Source organism: Centropristis striata, chromosome 7, assembly GCF_030273125.1.
Source record: "Centropristis striata isolate RG_2023a ecotype Rhode Island chromosome 7, C.striata_1.0, whole genome shotgun sequence".
In the NCBI taxonomy this organism is placed as follows: domain Eukaryota; kingdom Metazoa; phylum Chordata; class Actinopteri; order Perciformes; family Serranidae; genus Centropristis; species Centropristis striata.
Window position 1 is genome coordinate 20,442,022 of NC_081523.1, and position 18,315 is coordinate 20,460,336.

General features: G+C 39.5%; 1 protein-coding gene across 2 annotated transcripts in view; it reads left to right on the plus strand.

Annotated features, from left to right (window-relative positions):
- Positions 1-18,315, plus strand: part of grid2 (glutamate receptor, ionotropic, delta 2) — a 522,539-nt gene that overhangs the window by 450,666 nt on the left and 53,558 nt on the right. For both annotated transcript variants that reach the window (XM_059338134.1, XM_059338135.1), the window contains exon 13: positions 1,166-1,361. In XM_059338134.1, the coding sequence (XP_059194117.1) occupies positions 1,166-1,361 (196 nt within the window). The remainder of the gene's footprint in view (positions 1-1,165; positions 1,362-18,315) is intronic.

Here is an 18,315-nt window from a genome sequence, read left to right on the forward strand (position 1 = left end):
GATATCTAAGGAACACCTACAAGGAATTTCTTCAGATTTGGCACAAACATCTGTTAAGACTCAAGGATGAACTTATTAGATTTTGAAGTTCATAGGTCAAGGTCACTGTAACCTCAAGAATTAATGACAAAATTCACACAAATGTCTAATGGGATATAGGACTGGGCGATTTATAAGCTATATTGAGATATTTTTATATGTGATGTGGAATTAGACCATATCGCATTTATCGTTATAGTTAATTGGCACTGTGATCCTTGCGAGAGGCTGCGGCTTTTAGATATCTTTTTCTTTAAATGTGCATTTTATGGAGCTTTGGTGCTCCTGTTGTTAAACAGTATTTATTTTCAGCTAAATAAACAGTTTCAATAAAACTACTTGTGACATGTCATATTTGGCTTTGACTTTGACTGAACATTTGCTCTCTCTGCGATAAAAATATTGGGATATATATCGATATTCAGCCTAAATATATCAGGATATGACTTTTGGTCCATATCATCCAGCTCTAATAACATCATAATATTCTAAAAAAAATGCTTTTCTGACCATTACTCAGGAACAGAAGGGGAGCTTCTGACCACATTTCATGTTTGGTTAGATACTTAACTGGTGACACTAATCTTGGGTCTCCAAATTAAAGCTGTGGTGATTGTGTACAAAGCCTCCCAATGTTTGTATTCTGTAGCTTCTTTGCAGCAACATCCATATTTGAAGCATTGCCTACTGTCATTGCTACATGAGTCTGGACTGGTATGGAGGCAATCTGCACCACGGCTGGTTGCTGGAGGGATACAATCACGGGGCAGCAATTCTAGTTTTACATATTTGGACATGCTGTTTACTCCAAAGCCATGTAAGCTAGTGTCATCATGCATTCGTTGAGATAGCAATGACTCTGCTGTCACTGTGGATACTTGGTGAACAGAAAGCATGCCGTTGAAAACAGGGCATTGCTACATTCATAACTACAGCCTCCAGAGAAAAGCTACAGAAGAAGGTGACTGCAGTGTCACCAGAGCAGTAATTCCCAGGGGATGAACTGAGCCCCATGTGTGATGTGAAGCTGACCGTTCAGGCAAAGACTCCTGCATGGTGCTTACAGTGAATAGATGTCTGGAAACAATGTGAATACTAACTCTGTTCAACACTTGTTTCTCTCTAGGTCCCTCCAGGACTTATCCAAGCAGACAGAGTTGCCTTATGGTACAGTCCTAGACTCTGCAGTCTACGACCAGGTGCGCTCCAAGTCGATGAACCCCTTCGAGAGAGATCCCATGTACTCCCAAATGTGGCGGATGATTAACCGCACAGGAGGAGGAGATAATAATGTTGAAGAATCAAAGGAAGGCATTCGCAAGGTAGGTCTTTACTTTTATAATTAATTGTCAGTTCCGAACAAATGGCCGTTGACACATCGAAAATCACTGTAAAACGAACATGGGTGATGAATGACTCCTGTGATGTGTTTTGAATACGGGGGACCAGGTGCAGAACGGCGGCAACATCAAAGCAATTATTCATTACTCGGTGCAAAGCATTCATATTCAAGCCATCATTTGCCAACTCTTGACCTTGTCATTTTTGAGAACACACTTAATTTGGTTGTGTTCTGAAATAAACCTGAAGGGCAAAATGACATCAGTCTTTGAGATTGTCACGCACTTATTCAGTCAACATGGATTGCCCAGTGTTTAATCAAATGTTTAATGAGTCTTTTTAGAATCTTTCCAGTAGTGCTGTAATTTAAATTATGGTTAATTATCATAATTAAACTTTTTTTTTGTGTGACGAAAACAGCAGCGGTTAGGGGATCAAATGTGGATTCTTAAATAGCAGCATTTACTGTTAACTTGACATGGACATATTTGATAGAATGGGCTGACAATTGCCGTGGAAAACAGGTGAGTCACATGGTTTCCTCACATTGCAAAAAGACAGCAATTTCACTTCAGAGCATTGCTGCCCAGCATTGAATGTGTTAAATGTTCAAAACAGTCAGAAAACAAGTCAAGTGACAAACACATTCATCACTGAATTACATGGGCAGCTGGTAAATATTGTCACATTGCTTATAGTGATAATTTAACCATTATATGTGATGTAATGTAATGTAAAGATCCCAGTACATATACATTGGTTCAGCTCTTACATTCCAAAATAATCAACACAGGGCTTCACCAACATAGCAAAAGGTTGCATGCTCTTTTGCCTGCTTGAGTTATTTATTTGCAAAAATGACACAGTATTTATGCACTACTAAAAAAATTTGTCTTTTAAATCACACGTTTATATATTTAATTACCACTCTCTGGGTACATTAGCTGCACTAAAATAAAATCAGTTTTACAACAAAATTTTCATTTGCATGTAAACCACTGATTCATACTGTTTATTACATTCAAATAAAATATTCTAATGGTGTACAGTATATCCTTACTGTACACAGCTCAGCATCAGCCTTGTTTTGATATACAGCTCATGCTACAGGGTCGTCTGTGTTGATGGGGAATAAATCTATCTAAACGATGTTAACGATACACTGATAACGCGTGCATGGTTAAATACTTAATTCCCTCTGTGATTACCCAGCATCATAAATACCTGACTGCTGCATCTCATTTGCACGCATCGCGCTTTCTGTTTGCTTCGCCCTTTTCTCCTCCAGTAAGGGTCTCGCTTTATTCCTCCTCCCTCCAGAATATATTAGGCTTGAACTGAAGCCAGCATTTTGGAAGAGTTGGAAGTGTTGGGAGGAGTGATTAAAGTGGCGGGTGGTGTTTTTAAAATGATGAGATAAATGCAGCACATAACTGTATATAAGCACAACTATTAACTCACACTCTCACACTGTGCTTGTTGGCAGAGGTGTTTATTGAACACATATAACTAATTAGTAGTGTGTGGAGCATCATGTACAAGTTAGTCTTTTATTGCTAAACTGAGCTATGTGTGTGTAAATTAAAAATGCATTTATCCTCATAATTTCCAGCTTGGCACCAGCAGCTTGATAACACACATATGAACTCTGATGTAACTGAATTGGAATGCATATGTATAGCTTTTTTAATAGTGTGCAATTGTTAAATAGTGTTCATATATTTAATGCAAGGCTCACATATTTCCTCTGTCTTTAGTATAAAAACAAAATCTATGTCATGAGTGTCCAACACAGAGTGTAATATAAAAGTATCCAAGAGTTTTAAATGCTGGATATTTCCTGATGAATTTGAACTATAATATTGCTTTAAGTATCTGTAAAAATCCTAAAATATTGCCACTTTGAGACATAAAGTACTTATATACAGCAATCTATGAGATAGTCTACCCCTAGCAGGTCTACCCCTACCAGCTGGTGGTCAGAAGGTAAATTTATTGTCTTGTACAGTTTTGAGTTGGATATATGTCAAGAAGAATTAGCAATTTATTGCATTCTGTTTTGTTTTTTGACAGCATTACACATTTTTTGGAATCCTATCATAGTCTGAATATCTTCCTATATGTGGAATATAGTCTCTGACTGTTGGAGAAATTTTGAGCAAATTGCCTGCTGTTTGCTCGTTGATGTGGCTATTGCAGCATCAGACTGAATAGGGGATGATCTGATGAAAAATACATCCAAAGTACTTGTGGATGCTGATCAGAGTTTCACATATTGGAGTGCCTCCTCCACTGCTTTGAAGGAGGATATGAAGAAAATTAGGTCCTATTGTTCATCAACTTATTACACACAAGTTAGCCTGGCACAATATTATATCAGGTTAAAGTGATGAGTAATGTGTAATTCACTTATTTTTAATATCTGTATGTGTCAGCAGAAACAGTGATAGTAATAGTAACAGAGTTAGAGAACAAGAGCTGTCTTGTGGCTCCGCTGGATTCATGTGTTTTGGCTGCTGATACATTTCCAGCAGCCATGCTTAGGGTGCATGGTTCTTTGAGTAGCCAATGACTCTGTAAGTCATATATAAGAAAATGTTGCCATTCCGTGGCAGCAAAGTGCAAGCAGGCAGGGGTGACAGGAGACAGAACTGGATGAAGGGCTGGTCACAAGTAGGGTGCAGCGAGGATCTGGTTTTCATGGATAAATTCTACATGACAGAGGTGACACCTCCGGAGTGGCAGCAAGCACTGCACAGCAGCAACGAGAGAACGTAGGCAGGAGGCAGCCCTTCCACTCTGACTGTCTCTCTTGATTTGATTTTCTTTATCTCCCCTGCATCTCTTTCTGTGCACCACCTATGACTTCTGAATGTCTGCATTACTGTCTTTCAATGTCCTGACACTATTCTGTTTCCCAACTTTATCGCCTTGTCTGTATTTTTTCTGGGGTTTTTTCCCACTTGTCTTTGTATTTTCCCTTCCTGCCTCTCTCTCAGTCTCTTATTCATCTGCACTGTGTTAAAGGCTACAGGGTGCACTCTAGTGGTACACTGATGCCCGTCCCTCTCTCTTCGCTGCATTGACACAAGCTGATTTTTCTGCTGCAGTGGCAACGTCAACGACACTGTTGCCATGTTGATCGTATGTTAAACCTCTTAAGTAACAAAAAATTGTGTCTTTAACACAATATTATAGATGTTCAATTTGCTTAGTCAAATTCCATTTATTTCCTTCTCTACATTTAATACTTGGTGCCTAAAATAATCATTTTCATAGGAAATGAAAAATATAGTTTTCTCGTGGAGCTTGTCTCATAAAGAAAAAAACAGTAAAGATATCTTGTCCTCTATTCACAAGGTCTGCTAAAATATAGAAAATATCTATGAAGATGACCGCCCTTAAAACACTTAATGGCTAAGAGAAGGAACCGATCACCTAAAAAATTCCGTCAGTGGAGACTTTCGACCTGTTATGATTTCTTCTCATACTGACAAATATATTTTGGAAGCCAGTGAGCAGAACCTGGAATAGTATTTTCAAGCTGGAGGCTATTTGGAAGGCCATGATGTGATTAACAGACCCCATGAGTCAGTCAGACTCAGACATCTTTTGTTCTCTGTCTCCGTTTGATTTATTTGGATGCGTTTGTCTTCTTCAATCCAGTCCCTTTGCTATATTTGATTCCTGCGAGGTTAAGAACTTGATATATATTTTACCCTCAGTGTCATGCTCTCTCTCTCTTTCTCTCTCCCTCTCTCTCTCTCTCTCTGCTTTTTCCTGATGCTACTTTACCGCTTCCTCTCTCACTCTTTCTCTCAGGCCTTTCCTCTTTCACAATAAACCTCTTACTCCTCTCTGTCACCGTCGTCTCCTGTGCACTATGGATTTTCTTCCTTTTCAGTTTCGATCCCCCGCAGCAGAATAATATTACATGTCGGAACGGGTCAGTGTCTGAGCTGTCTTCTGGTATCACTCACACACAAACTTATGAACACGCAGATGCGCGTACATGTTGAAGCGCTCACATGCACACACAGACACTACGCATGTCCAACAGCAATATGATTTATACACCTACACATGAACTTGTGCACGTATTGCATGCACTGACGCACACACACATGTAAAGCCAGGCAACTGCTGCATTGTGAGGCTTGTCAAGGGATAATATATGCGTCTCTCTCATTTCAGTCAATGCAATGATCAAGGCGTTCAATAAACTAAGAGGTGTTGCATCTCAGACTTGATATCTTATTAACTCGGTGTCACATATATATCAAAGTCGAGCGTGCTGTATGTCACTGTTTGACATAATAGCCTCTTCGTTTAAGACGAAGCATTACTCAACTATGATCTACTCTATTTATTCATGCATGGCCACAAGAGGGAAAGGAAAGTCTTTTTTCTCAGTCTTTCGGTGGGTGTGATGTTCGGCAGGCGTTTAAGCTGAGGAGCTCCTGACAGCTCAGCATCTGACTTTTCTGCTGACTTGTTGGCTAAAATTAAGTATCAATTACTCACCATCTTAATTACTTAGCCTCTGCACCCCCTAGACTGCAACTTGTAAATTACTGACATGGGACATAATAAGCTAATAATATGAGGTGTCATATATTTGTCATTAAAAAAGAAATCAAAGTGACAGTGGAACATGGCAACTTTCACAGCTGAAAATGATTAAACAACTCAGCCAACTGTGAGTGCAGCATCCAGTACCAGAGGTTGGACCAAGTCTTCAGTCAAGTCACAACTCCTAAACTTTGAGCTTCAAGTCCTTAACAAGTCACAACACACTCCTCACCAAATGTGTGTGCAGCCTAGGTTTAATTGGTGACTCTAAATTGAGCATAGGAGTGAATGAGATTATGTGTCTGCCCTGTGATAGTCTGGTGACCTGTTCAGGGTCGCCCACTGTCAGCTGGGATTGGCTCCAGCCCCCCCAACCCGAGCTTGAATAAGCAGTTAAGGATAATGAATGAATAATTTATTTGTGAGACACTTTTTAAACAACAATCTTTTTGATCTGATGTCACGAATCATCGGTGTTAAAGTCCAAGTCAAGGTGCAAGTCTTTTTTGATTTTGTCAAGCCAAAGTCCAAAGAGTCTAAAGTCATCAAATTTGGGACTTGAGCCTTAACTTGAGTCCAAGTCATTTGACTCGAGTCCAGACCTCGAGTCCACATCTGTCGATAACTCTTTGTATAATATTAAATCAGCGTTAATGTGATTTTTTTCAAGTCACGATTGATTCCAGTCGATGCCTAAGGAGACAATAAGATGTAAAGGAATGGGAAATGTGAATGTTTCTTTTGAGTGAATCTAAAGTCCTGATGCTGGAGCACACATGCATATACATGTATATACATATTGCATGCACTCACGCAGTTAATCTCAAAGAACCACTGGAACCTTCACATTTTCCTGCTTACACACATACATGCCGACGCACATAGACACACACCTGACACATCTGATGTAAGTGTCCCTGTGTGAATATGACAGCTACTCTCTGTCAGGCCTCAAGAGTCTCTGATGACTGCTGAGTGATTTTAGAGTTGAGTGGATTGCCAGTTTGAGTGATTTCCTGTCTGTATGACTTTCTACTGCACTATGGGAAGGATCCACTTTAGAAAATGCATCTTTTCCCACATGTCCTTGCGCACTATATATTATCATTACTCCCAAGATGGGCTGTTTCTTAAAAAGAAGAACACTATATCGAAACATTTACTGCAACATTAAGTGAAATCAAGGCCAGAAATAAAGAAAGCACAATAAAGGTCCTGTTCCTCAACAAATACTTTGATGGGTAAATATGGTAGTTGTGAGTTCAATGTCCTCCCAATATAACCCTGAACTGGTCAGCTTTGAATATGACAATGCAGCTTTTGGCAGAACATGGACAATTCTGAAGTTCACTCATGCATATATATCTAACAGCCAATCAAGTCTGAGGAACAGGAGGAAAAAAGGGCAGGCTGCTGTGTTGTAAACAGTGCATAAAATTAAATGCCTCATACATATGCACATATTTCAGATTGTACTCAATGAAGGACATTCACCTCAGCCAAAGCACTTTTACATTTCTGCTGTCATTTGTAAAACTCTCCTTTTCCAAGAAAGCTACCCATTTCTTGGATTTGAATTTCAAATTTGTTTTGGTTTATTACCATGCTGAAATGGATCTGACCCGTTCAGGTGATAAGGTCACACAAGTCAACAGAAGCACACAGAGTTGATTCACGTTGTATTATCACTTATATTCAGTTGATATATCATTTAGGCATGTGTTTGAGCTGCTTCTTAACTTATGACACTCCTCTCACATAGATTAAGCCTTTAGGGGGGAGGTAGCAGATCTAACGTACACGCCACATAGAACTGGAATACACCTTCTGAAAGCAGGAAACCTGAAGATTGATTTGGGATGCAGCTCAGCACTGTGCCTCAAGTTTTAGTCATACATCTATAATATACATTATGTTTTGGTTTGGGGGTTGTTACCATTTGTTACCGAATTTGGTGCTAAATTTAACCATTTTCGACCACTCAAGGATGAATAAAAATGGTCAAAAAAAACCTTCAAAATAACACATTTAGACACCAAGACCTTGGGGAATGTCATAGAAAATCCATGTTGTGATTTGGTATCAAAAACTTTGTACATATTAGAGATTTCTGTAGTTTGTGGTTGTCATATTTGTGAGGCTGTGAATATCCTAGAGGTCACAACAGGTAATTTTATGCAGAGGTCAAGTTGCAAAAAATGTACTTACTACATGGAAATGATACTGTGAGGACAAACATCATCACACATTAATAAAATTGATTCCACAAGAGTCTCAACTTTCCAGTAATACCCAATTTACACAAATAAAAGACTGTTTAGGGAGTATGAAAACATATTTAAAGGTAAATAACATAGAAAATAACATATTTATACTACATGGGATTAGCATAAAGTGGGGCTGTCTGTAAAGAGGTGACTTGTGAGTATCAGTTGAACTAATCTGATACTCACATCTGTGTGAGGTCCAGGAACCCCTTTTAAAATGGCCATGTCAGTTTTTCCTTTGCCAAGTCTAACTAGGTAGCACTATTTAGCCTCCTTCCCAACAAAATGACGGTTGGTACAACCGGATGCGTCACTTTTGATATTTTGTTAATATCTTCACAGTAGTGTTTAAACTGAGCCCTGAAGAATGTTGGTCAGGCATTGTGGCATAGAGGTAAACTTTTCTTATTCTTAATGATGGAAAATAGCTTCACTTCTCTCACATATGCTTAACTCCATTCAGGAACAAACTTATCACTTAACACCTTCCATATTACCATCTGCCCATTTAGTGTAATGTCTCCAGAAATTATGATAAAATGTACCATCATTTCTTCACCTCTGCTACATATATCTAGATACTGGAAGTAAGTAGCTGTATAATGTAAGCCTATAAGCTTTCACCAATTTCCCATAATGACTTCACTGATGATGATGAAAATTACGCTGATTTCTCAGATAGAGCTATCAGCCAGATAGAGCTGATGGTAAATCAACCAAGACCTGTTTAGATCCTCCAGCCCTGGGTGAGGCCATCACCGCACTCCTGAGGACGATTGAGACAGAGCAGAGGAGAGATGGAGGGAGGAGAGGAAGGTGATATGGATGGCGAATGGGTGCTCGGGGAGTGGGAAGGGGGAAATTGGGAGATTTGGGAAGGTGGAAAGAGAGAGATAAGGGAGGAGCAAGGGACTAAAAAGAAACTAGAGATTGAGAGACATACTGCAGATAGGTGAGAAAGAAAAAGAAAATAAAGAAGAGAAAGGTGAGGGAAGGATGTAGGGATAGATGGAGAAATAAAGCATTTGTGTAGAGGGACATTGATGGATTTGAAAAATTGGAAAGGAGCATGGAGGAAATTAACAAAGAAAGAGAGGAGGATCACAAGAACAAGTACAGAGACAGATGATATGGGTGGATTTTAACACCATGTTTTACTAATACATAAATTCTTTATTTTCCTATTGCTTTAATGGAGTCTTGGGTGCATTAATCAGTTTGGCTAAAAGCCATCCAATAAAAAAAAACACCCAATCAAACATTAGAGAGAGGATTTAGAGAGACAGACGGAGAGGCAGAATTTGTATGACTACAAATGAGGCCTCTCCTTCAATGACAATGATGCGTTAAGTGGCCGGGGTCATATTTTTCCTCACAGTGAAACTTAATTACTTGTAGCTTATATTGTGATTTTAACATAAGAGGCAGGATGAAAGAGAAACATCGAAGAAAAAAATAAAGAGGGGGGGTGAAACGTGGGTGGATAGATGGACAGGCAGGAGGGAGGAGAAGAATGACTAATACAGGAGGAAGTGAGGGTGATAAAGGGAGGCAGATAGAAGAACAAAGAAAAGTAGAAAGAGTAATAGCAAGGCTGGTGAGAATGATGACAGAAGTGCAGGGAGAGAGATGAATGGATGGAGGTGTGGAGATGGATGGGGGGGCGACCATAGACCCCCTACTCTTGATTGTCTTCCTCCTCTCCTGGCATTCCTCCATCTTTCTTTCCCCTCAAGTTGTCATCTGGACACTGTCCCTATTCCTTAAAGGAAAACAAGTGGAAACTTGCAATATCTGCGACCACTTCTGTGCATGCATGCGAGTTATGAAAGGGAACATGACTACATTTTTGGCTAACATCACCAATGAAAAAAGGAGCTCTGCAGAGTCCAGTGATGCCTCCAAAAGTGTCAAAGAATTGTTTATGAGTTTGAAAGGAGCCTGGGTGAAATATTGGAGTCGGAGCCAAACGCCATCAGTGGAACAGGAGCTCTGCTCAGTCCAATAATGACTCCCACCAGTGTTTTTTAATGAGTTGTGAAAGAGGGCTTGGCTTAACTATAGGGGGCAGGGCTAATCCATACCAATGAAAAAGAAGTCTCTGCTGAGTGCGATGATGTCTCCAACAAGAGTCTATGACAACCCGTCAATGAGTTTTGCCATGAAACATGAAACTGTTTAGAAGTAATGCATCTTTTTATTGTCCCACTGTCTTTCGCCTCGTTGCCAATTGCCTAAAAAGTCTTTAAATACCAAATCACTTTCCCCCCATCAAAATCTTAATATGTCCCTAATTTGTCTACATCAAGCCAATTTGGGATTGTCTTAAACCTACATTCTCTCTATTGACCAGCAGGGGGTGACATCACTGGTTACAAAATGAAGTCCGTTTGAATGAAAGACTGAAAATGTCCTTACTTCTCACTTGCTTTATTACCTCAGTTAAGATTTTCCTAATGAGTTTGTGCGCTCACTATCAAAATTTTCTTCAATACAGCATGATGCTCATTTAAATCATTATAGTCCCTTTTAGAGTAAAAATAGATGATAAAGCAGAGGAACAAGTCGCTACCCCGACAAACTGTGTGCTTTTGTCTTTGAACTTTGACACTTTGACAGTGTGTTTTCAGTTCATCAAAGTTAATTGAAAAATTTGGTTGTCTAAAAATGTCTTGTTCAGTGTTCAGTTGTACTAAAAGGCACTCTTTAGGAGTCAGCTTTTTATTCTGAACCACAGATGCACATTGCACACAATACGGGGACGGCAATTGCCAAACTCAAGGCCCTTATGCTAGTGAACAAACCAATCTTGTTAAAGCTACATCCAGTTGTTTAATCACTGGTTAATATTGTTATATCATAAGCCACTACCACTGTAGTACTTTTAACCAAAACATAGTTGATCTCCATGCCAGATATTAGCATCTTAGGGCGAGAAGAGTGGCTGCCAAAGAGTGCAGAATTTTTTGTGGACTAAAAGATTTAGACTCTCTCTTCATTAACTAGTCAAACAATGTGAAACTAGGTGGGTGGAGAATGTCCATGTGTCTCACTCCAGATGTCTCAAAGTGTGTGTGTGCATTTGTCAGTGTGCTCTCAACTTAGAGAAGCCTCTCTAACACCTGTTTACTCTCAAATCATAGTCAACAAGAGATCTGTAGGCAGCGGTGCTCTGTGTGTGTGTGTGTGTGTGTGTGTGTGTGTGTGTGTGTGTGTGTGTGTGTTCTTTTAGGACCTCCTGCCAACCAGCCATTGGTCAGTGAGTTGCCAAGGATACCAAGCAGGGTGGCCCAGCTGTATTCGGGTGACGGATCTTAGTGTTTGTGATTCCTCTCCCTCTCTGTTTGACAGACTTTGACTTTTCATGATCAAAGCTTTTAGGTCTCAAGGTTGCCGTAAGCCATGTGACTTGTATCTCTTGCGACGTGCCCGCGAACACACAATATCCTTCCTGTGCTTCTTGTTGTTGTCCCTTTAATTCCATGCCTTCATCCCTGTCTTCCTCGTGTGTGTGTTCTTGCTTTGTTCCTTTAAAGTCACTGATGTCTGTGGTATTTTATGTTTGAGCCGGTATGATTCCATGGCGCACTTGCAGAATGTCTGGGGCAAGAGCCATTTCATTAGATTTTTAAAAATTAATGTCATATTTATGTGTTTGTCATGTATTTTATTGGATTTGAATGAAATCTCTGCAGAGGCATAAGCTGGCTTGATATATATCTGTCACTGTGCCTGGGTATGACTGCTGCAATATCCTCTGTAATAACCCAGCCTCTGCTAAGACCAGAAAATGCCTTTTTGGCTGCTGGGCTCTCTCATTTTCTATTTTCTAGTAGTGCAAATCACCCTGACAGGAAAAAGAGAAGGCTCTTCTCCTGCAGAGTCTGATAGCTCATTAGGATTCAATACAACAAGCCAAAACAGCAAACATATTTTCCTGCTGTTACAATTCTTTGCCTGTGTGATGACAGTGTTTCTGTGTTGTGACTCAGGGAGAGCAGATGAAAAGAGGAATGCATAAGGAGAAAATGGGGGGGAAATTACTCTACATATTAAAGAAAGGAGATGGTAAGAATTACAAGAGATTTTTAATAAGGGAATGATAGATGCACGATGAAAACGCATGGAGATAAACATATAGTGGTGATTGATGAAAAACTGGCACATTAGCTAGAGATGTGAGGAGTCGAGGGACAAGAGGGAGTGAAGGGAGGGAAGTAAGAAGAGGAGATAATGTTTGCGTTAATAAAAACGGAAAGAAATGAAAAAAGAAGGAATTCATTCTATTATCTATTTATGTCTATCTATACTTCCTTATCTTTCCATATCTAATAATGAAGCCTAATTGCCTTTTTATCTGTTTCTCTCTCCTCTGCCAGCCATGACTCAAAAAATCCATCTGACACCCACACAATCTTCTTAGTTTTGTTCTTTTTGCTCCCACTTCCCTTTTCTCTCTTCCTCTCTTGCCCTCTTTCTGCTTCTCAATATCTGTTTTTCTCTCCTTCTTTTGGTCCTGCGCTATACCTCTTGCCTCTGTAATAATTACAGCAGCTAACAAGGGAATCAATGAAAGTCAGCGGCTGAAGACAGCAATTAATGTGCTGCTTTATTGCATGTGTAGGTGTTTGCATTTGTGTGTCTGTGTGAGAATGCGGATCCTACTGTATATGCAGGCATATATGGCAGCAGCAACTCTTTTATTAGCGCCTCAATTCAGCGATTCTCAGCAGAGAGTTTGCTTATCATTGGCTTGTAGTTTCACTGAGATATACTGAGAATAGGGGATGAAATAGTCCTACAGGGACATGCTGCTATTGTCATTTTTCATCTGAAGATTGATTATAGGAAGTATTAAAAAAAAAACAGGGCTGTGACTTCTCAGAAAGACAAGAAAGTAAGATGTTACGGAAGTAGATTCTTCTTATCTCTTCTACAAATGTACAGCGATGTCAAACATTTCTCCAATAGGAAGTCACTATATGTACGGTTTTCTGTTTTCACACATTTTTAAAAACCCAGCTCTATAATAGAAGTCTTCAAATAGCAAATCCTGCCCATCCCTTAACCATTTTCCAACATCCTAATCACCATATGTCCCATTGGTCCACGTCAAGCCAATGTGGACGTGCCTTAAACTTGCATTCTATCAAATGACGAGCAGGGGGGCAACGCTGATGATTGCAAAAAGAACTCAGATTGTGTGAAATACTGTGGTTGTCTTGGAAATTCCTTGTTTAGCATCCGGTTAGACACTCTTAAGGAATCAGCTTTTTATTTTGAACCACTGATTCACCATGCTTACCAAATTAGCTAGCTAGCGCTAGCATTAGCTGATGACATCCAGTCCAAGCAACAAGTCCTCCAACATAAATGGCAGAAGAGGTTGTGTATCAGTACCACAAATTACGGCACATAGGCACATATCGCGCCTCCTGTTTCAGGGCACATCTTAACATATCGCAGCGCAGCTCGTGGTACAACAGCGCATTCTAAAAACAGCACACACTTACGGTCCTCTGTTGTAAAAAAAAAAAAAAAGGCTGCAGTTTCTGTGGATTTATGTTGTAAAACCACTGACCTTAGGTTTAGGGCAAAAAACTTCTGTTAAGGCATTATAAAAGACAGTTTAAACAGTAAATAAATGGACGTAAATGCCGGACATAAAGTAGTTACAAGGGTCACGTGACTGTCGCAAGTTACGTTCAAAAATGTGATTCGCGTAACTTACATAAAGAACTCAACTTACGTAAAGAACGTAACTTAAGTTAAAAATGGCAACAACTCCAACTGATCGCGAGAATCCGCCCTTTTTAAACTTGGCTTTCAATCACTATTACATCAGCAAGACGGCCGGTGAAATTCGTAAATATAGCTTGTTTTTCGCTGCCTGTAGAAACGACCTATATTGACGGTTTTGACAGGAGGACAGGTTTGTCTAAGATACTGATGTACACATTTTTGCAGCGATTTGCATAATTTCAAATATTTATAGTATTTATTTAAAGTAATCTAAGATAGCGTTAACAAAAGTAATCATTGGTTACTTACAGTACTTTTAAATATCCTCATATATTTTACCAGGAAACAAAGTTTGCTTCAACTGGCAAGCAGAATACAGAAGAGGTTTAAAAAGTCCCATCCTACTTCAACATAACAAAGTTCCTTAAATCTCTACAGTATTGTTGCAACATCAGTGCACATACATTTGCAGTCCCGGCAGCAAACAACTCTTACATTTTAATTATGCTCTTACTTTGAAAAGATGCGTCAAAACTCTACTGGACAAAATAAACTCATCTTTCCAACCTGTTTCACATTCATTACTTGATCTAGTGCTGAACAAAATAGGAGGACAGAAAAAAGCGCCTTATAACCACTTCTCCTGCTTGAATTATTATTCATTGATGTGTATCTCAAGCACATTCTACAGAGGTTTGTTTTGGCAAATACAAAGTCTTGCTTTAGAGTCTGTCCCATTGCTGCACTTTAAGATTTCACTGAAGGGTCCAAAAAGAAAAAAAAGTTAAACTCTTAAAGAAACTTTTAAACCAACATACAACTCAATATATGAATACCAATTTTAATTTAGTTGAGTTAGCATCAGTGATAACAGTTTAAGTCTGGCTGACTCATGCTGCTCATTACACATTCTGTATGATTTAAAAGGATTAGTTTGATTACTCCGGATGTCTTTCCTAATAAAAGGCCTCCAATAATGAGCTTTGTGGTAATAATATCCCTCACGCCCTTAACGAGACAACTCACCGTAATGAGCCGGAGAAGGAAGGTAGATGGTCATGTATTGCCAGAAAATAATCACACAAACAGACTGCACTATGGAGAAAATAGGCCCCAAAATACCTAGAACACAATCACATCCCCTGAAAAAAGATATATATGTGACAAAGTATCGATTTTACAAACCAGCTGTTGGCCATGTAATTAAAATGTTTTAAGGAAATCGTATTCATTATTTTTTCCTATTACAGAAGTCCAAGATACAAAGATGCACATCATTAGTACATTTGTAGGCCTGTAGGAGATTAAAATGCACTCAGAGATTGGCTGAGAGAAACATGGAGGGGAGCACAAAAGCAATTAAGCCAATAGGATCACAAAGAGCAAAGTTGCTAAACTTAGACAACATATTAATCAAAGGGCCCCTGCTGAAAGAGAGAGAAAAAATGAACGTCTTAAAGCACATTTTTCATTTGCCTGGTCTGCGTCACGTCTAGCCAGCTCTGCGACCTAAAGCTAACCATTAGATAACATCTTCATTTCCAAGATAAAAAGAGGATAAAAAAAAAGCAAAGTGGAGGATGAATCACTGTAACTCCCCTGTGTTTTGTTTTGAGGAGGAAGTTCAATTACTGGATTGTAGATAAATTAGGGGGACAAAGTAGGAGGTGGACGGTTTTAAACAAAAGAAAGAGAAAGCCGGATATAAATGGTTTTGGTGGCTGGATATCTGGTTGCAATTGACCCCTCTTTCTTATCCTTAGTTCACCCTCAGCCCATTCCATTTCTCATCCTTTCCTCCCTCCCTCCCTGCTCTTCGCCACCATTTAGTTTTTCCAGTCTTCCTTTGCCTTAACTATCGTTCTCAAAGGAAAGCTTTTCCTTCCTTGTCTTTCTTCTCTTTCTCTCACTTCTCTTATTTCTGTCCCTGTTGCGTGATGTTTTTTTCTCCTATTTTTATTTATTCCATGTATTTGTCATCTTCCCCTTTCCTGCTCCTTCCACGGCTTCATTCTCTCCTCTGCCCTTTTGCTTTTGGGCTTCTGGCCAGTATCAAGGTGTTTTCAAATCCACCTTCCCTCATTTCTTCCTCTTGTTTCCCTCCATTTCTCTCTCTCTCTCACTCTCCACTGTCCTCTCATTTTCATGCGGCTTGCTGGGCAGCCATGCTCTGCGTCTTTATCTCTGTCTGTGGGAGAGGGGACGGCCTAGTGCCAGCAACTAATGGACTTTTGGAAAACACAGACAGCCATGCATCACAGTCCGGAGAACCAGGGAGAAGAGGGAGGAGGGATTTGGAGTGAAGCCGAAGGGAGAGTGGTTTCAGGGAGAGATAGAGGAAGACATACAAGGGAAAGAGTGGTAGTGAAGGAAAAGTTAAACTCTGAGGTTCTTCTAAAGCAACACAAGAAAAAGAATAAGTGGGAAAGAAAAAGTCTCAGTGCCTGTGCGAGCTGTAATCAATAATGAGATCTGTAATACATTCTCACTTCTTTAATGATGTAACACAGCACAACGTTTCCCATAATTTACACATGCAACCTCATCAGCCAGCCTCATGCAAACAAGCTCATATACATGGTAATATTCAGTGTTGCTTCACGCGGTTAAAAGCCAGAAATTAAATTGAGTGTGGGGCATCACAAAGAAATGGCCAAGGCAGAAGATTTTGTGCAAAAAAAGAATAATCTCAAAATTCAAAAAGATTTCAGATAAAACATTTTTTAAATTAAACACATTTTATGGAATGTGCAAAAAAGCAAAAGCATTGAATCTATACAGCTATTGTGTATTTTCTATTAAGGAGTGGCTTTGTGGCGAGAGATTTCGCTTGAGAGTTGCAGGCGCCAAAAAAAATGCAGTAATCTATGAAATGATTAAATTAAGAGCATTGATTAGTTTTTTTTTCTACAGGACAAACTTCCAGCTTTGCTCAAAAATCCCAGAACCGTAATTCACAAAATTATTTCTTTGAATAGTTTATCCTTCTACTCTCTGGTGCTTTATGTTTATCCCCCTGCTCTCACTTATAGACTCACACTATGCACTGGCAGTGCAACAGGCTGCCACCCATAATGAATTGGACTGCCAAACAACATCTGGCACTGCCCACCATGATTCAGGACTCAAAAGTTACCGAGTGACACCAGCTTGAGAAGCTGAGAAGACACTGGATCTCCTGTGTCCTCTGTCATGGAAGATAGATAACCCAGAAACAGCCAATTGATTTGATTCCCCTGAGAAACAAACAGCTGTTTTCTACTCTAACACAAGCAAAAACAGCTTTATTGCCAAGTAGGTTTTCAAATACAAGCAATTTGCTTTGGTATTTTGGTGCAGAATAAAAAACAAGTACTCAAAGTGGACTGTTGCTGTGAACAATTTCCCCATTCAACATAATAACTTTAATAAGTGAGTCGGGTGTGAAAATGTGTAAAAACACATTGCTCGGGGAATTAACCTCTTCGCCATGTACCAGTGTGGCGGCGATGGGAGAAAACAATTGTCCAACCAGAGCTGAGCGTTAAAACTCCCCCATAAAAGCAGTCTATATGTGTGAAAGGTTAAAGCTAAAAATAATTACTCAGTCAATCCATCAATCACTTATATTTGTCACATTAAACTATGTGCATTATTCATTGTAAAACTGAAGAAAACAACTACATCAGCACATTGAAAAAGAGTTACACAGTTGAACAGTGCCATATGGCGCTCCAAGATCCAACCAAGTCTCCGCAAAACAAGGGGCACCACAACTCCCGACACCCCGCTGAAAACCTACATATGCACAGAGGCCTCCCAGCTCGGTGTTTAATTCCTCCACGCTTGCTTCGGCCTCCCCTCTGTTGTAGGGAAGGGTGCAGAGATGGTCCATGTGGTCAGAAATGTAGCTGGTGCCGATCTCTGATTTGAAAAACAGTCATGTTAGCAAAATCGGCAGAAGACTAGCAAGATGAACGACTGGTGAACGACTTGTAGTCATATTTCATCATTGTCAGGTAAGAGGTAAGCATACATTTGCATAAATTTAGAGGAACTGATGCAGAGGTGACTGGATAGGTCCATGCCTTTTAAAAAAAAATGAATATTCTATTTTGATAACATCATCATTGTCAGTGCTACAGTTTTGTTCTATAAAACTTTAGACCTCAGTGCCAAAAATGTTACCTACCAAAAAAACTTGAAAGTACCCTCTTGAAAAGATGTGAGAAATCCATGGGGGTATAACCAAATTGGTGAATATAAATAGAAACTCACCAAGAAATTAATGATTTGCAGTAAATGTGCCCCAAGAAAAAGAATCTGTCTAGAGAGCCTAAATGGAACAGCTACTTCAAATGATTTCCTGCTCACA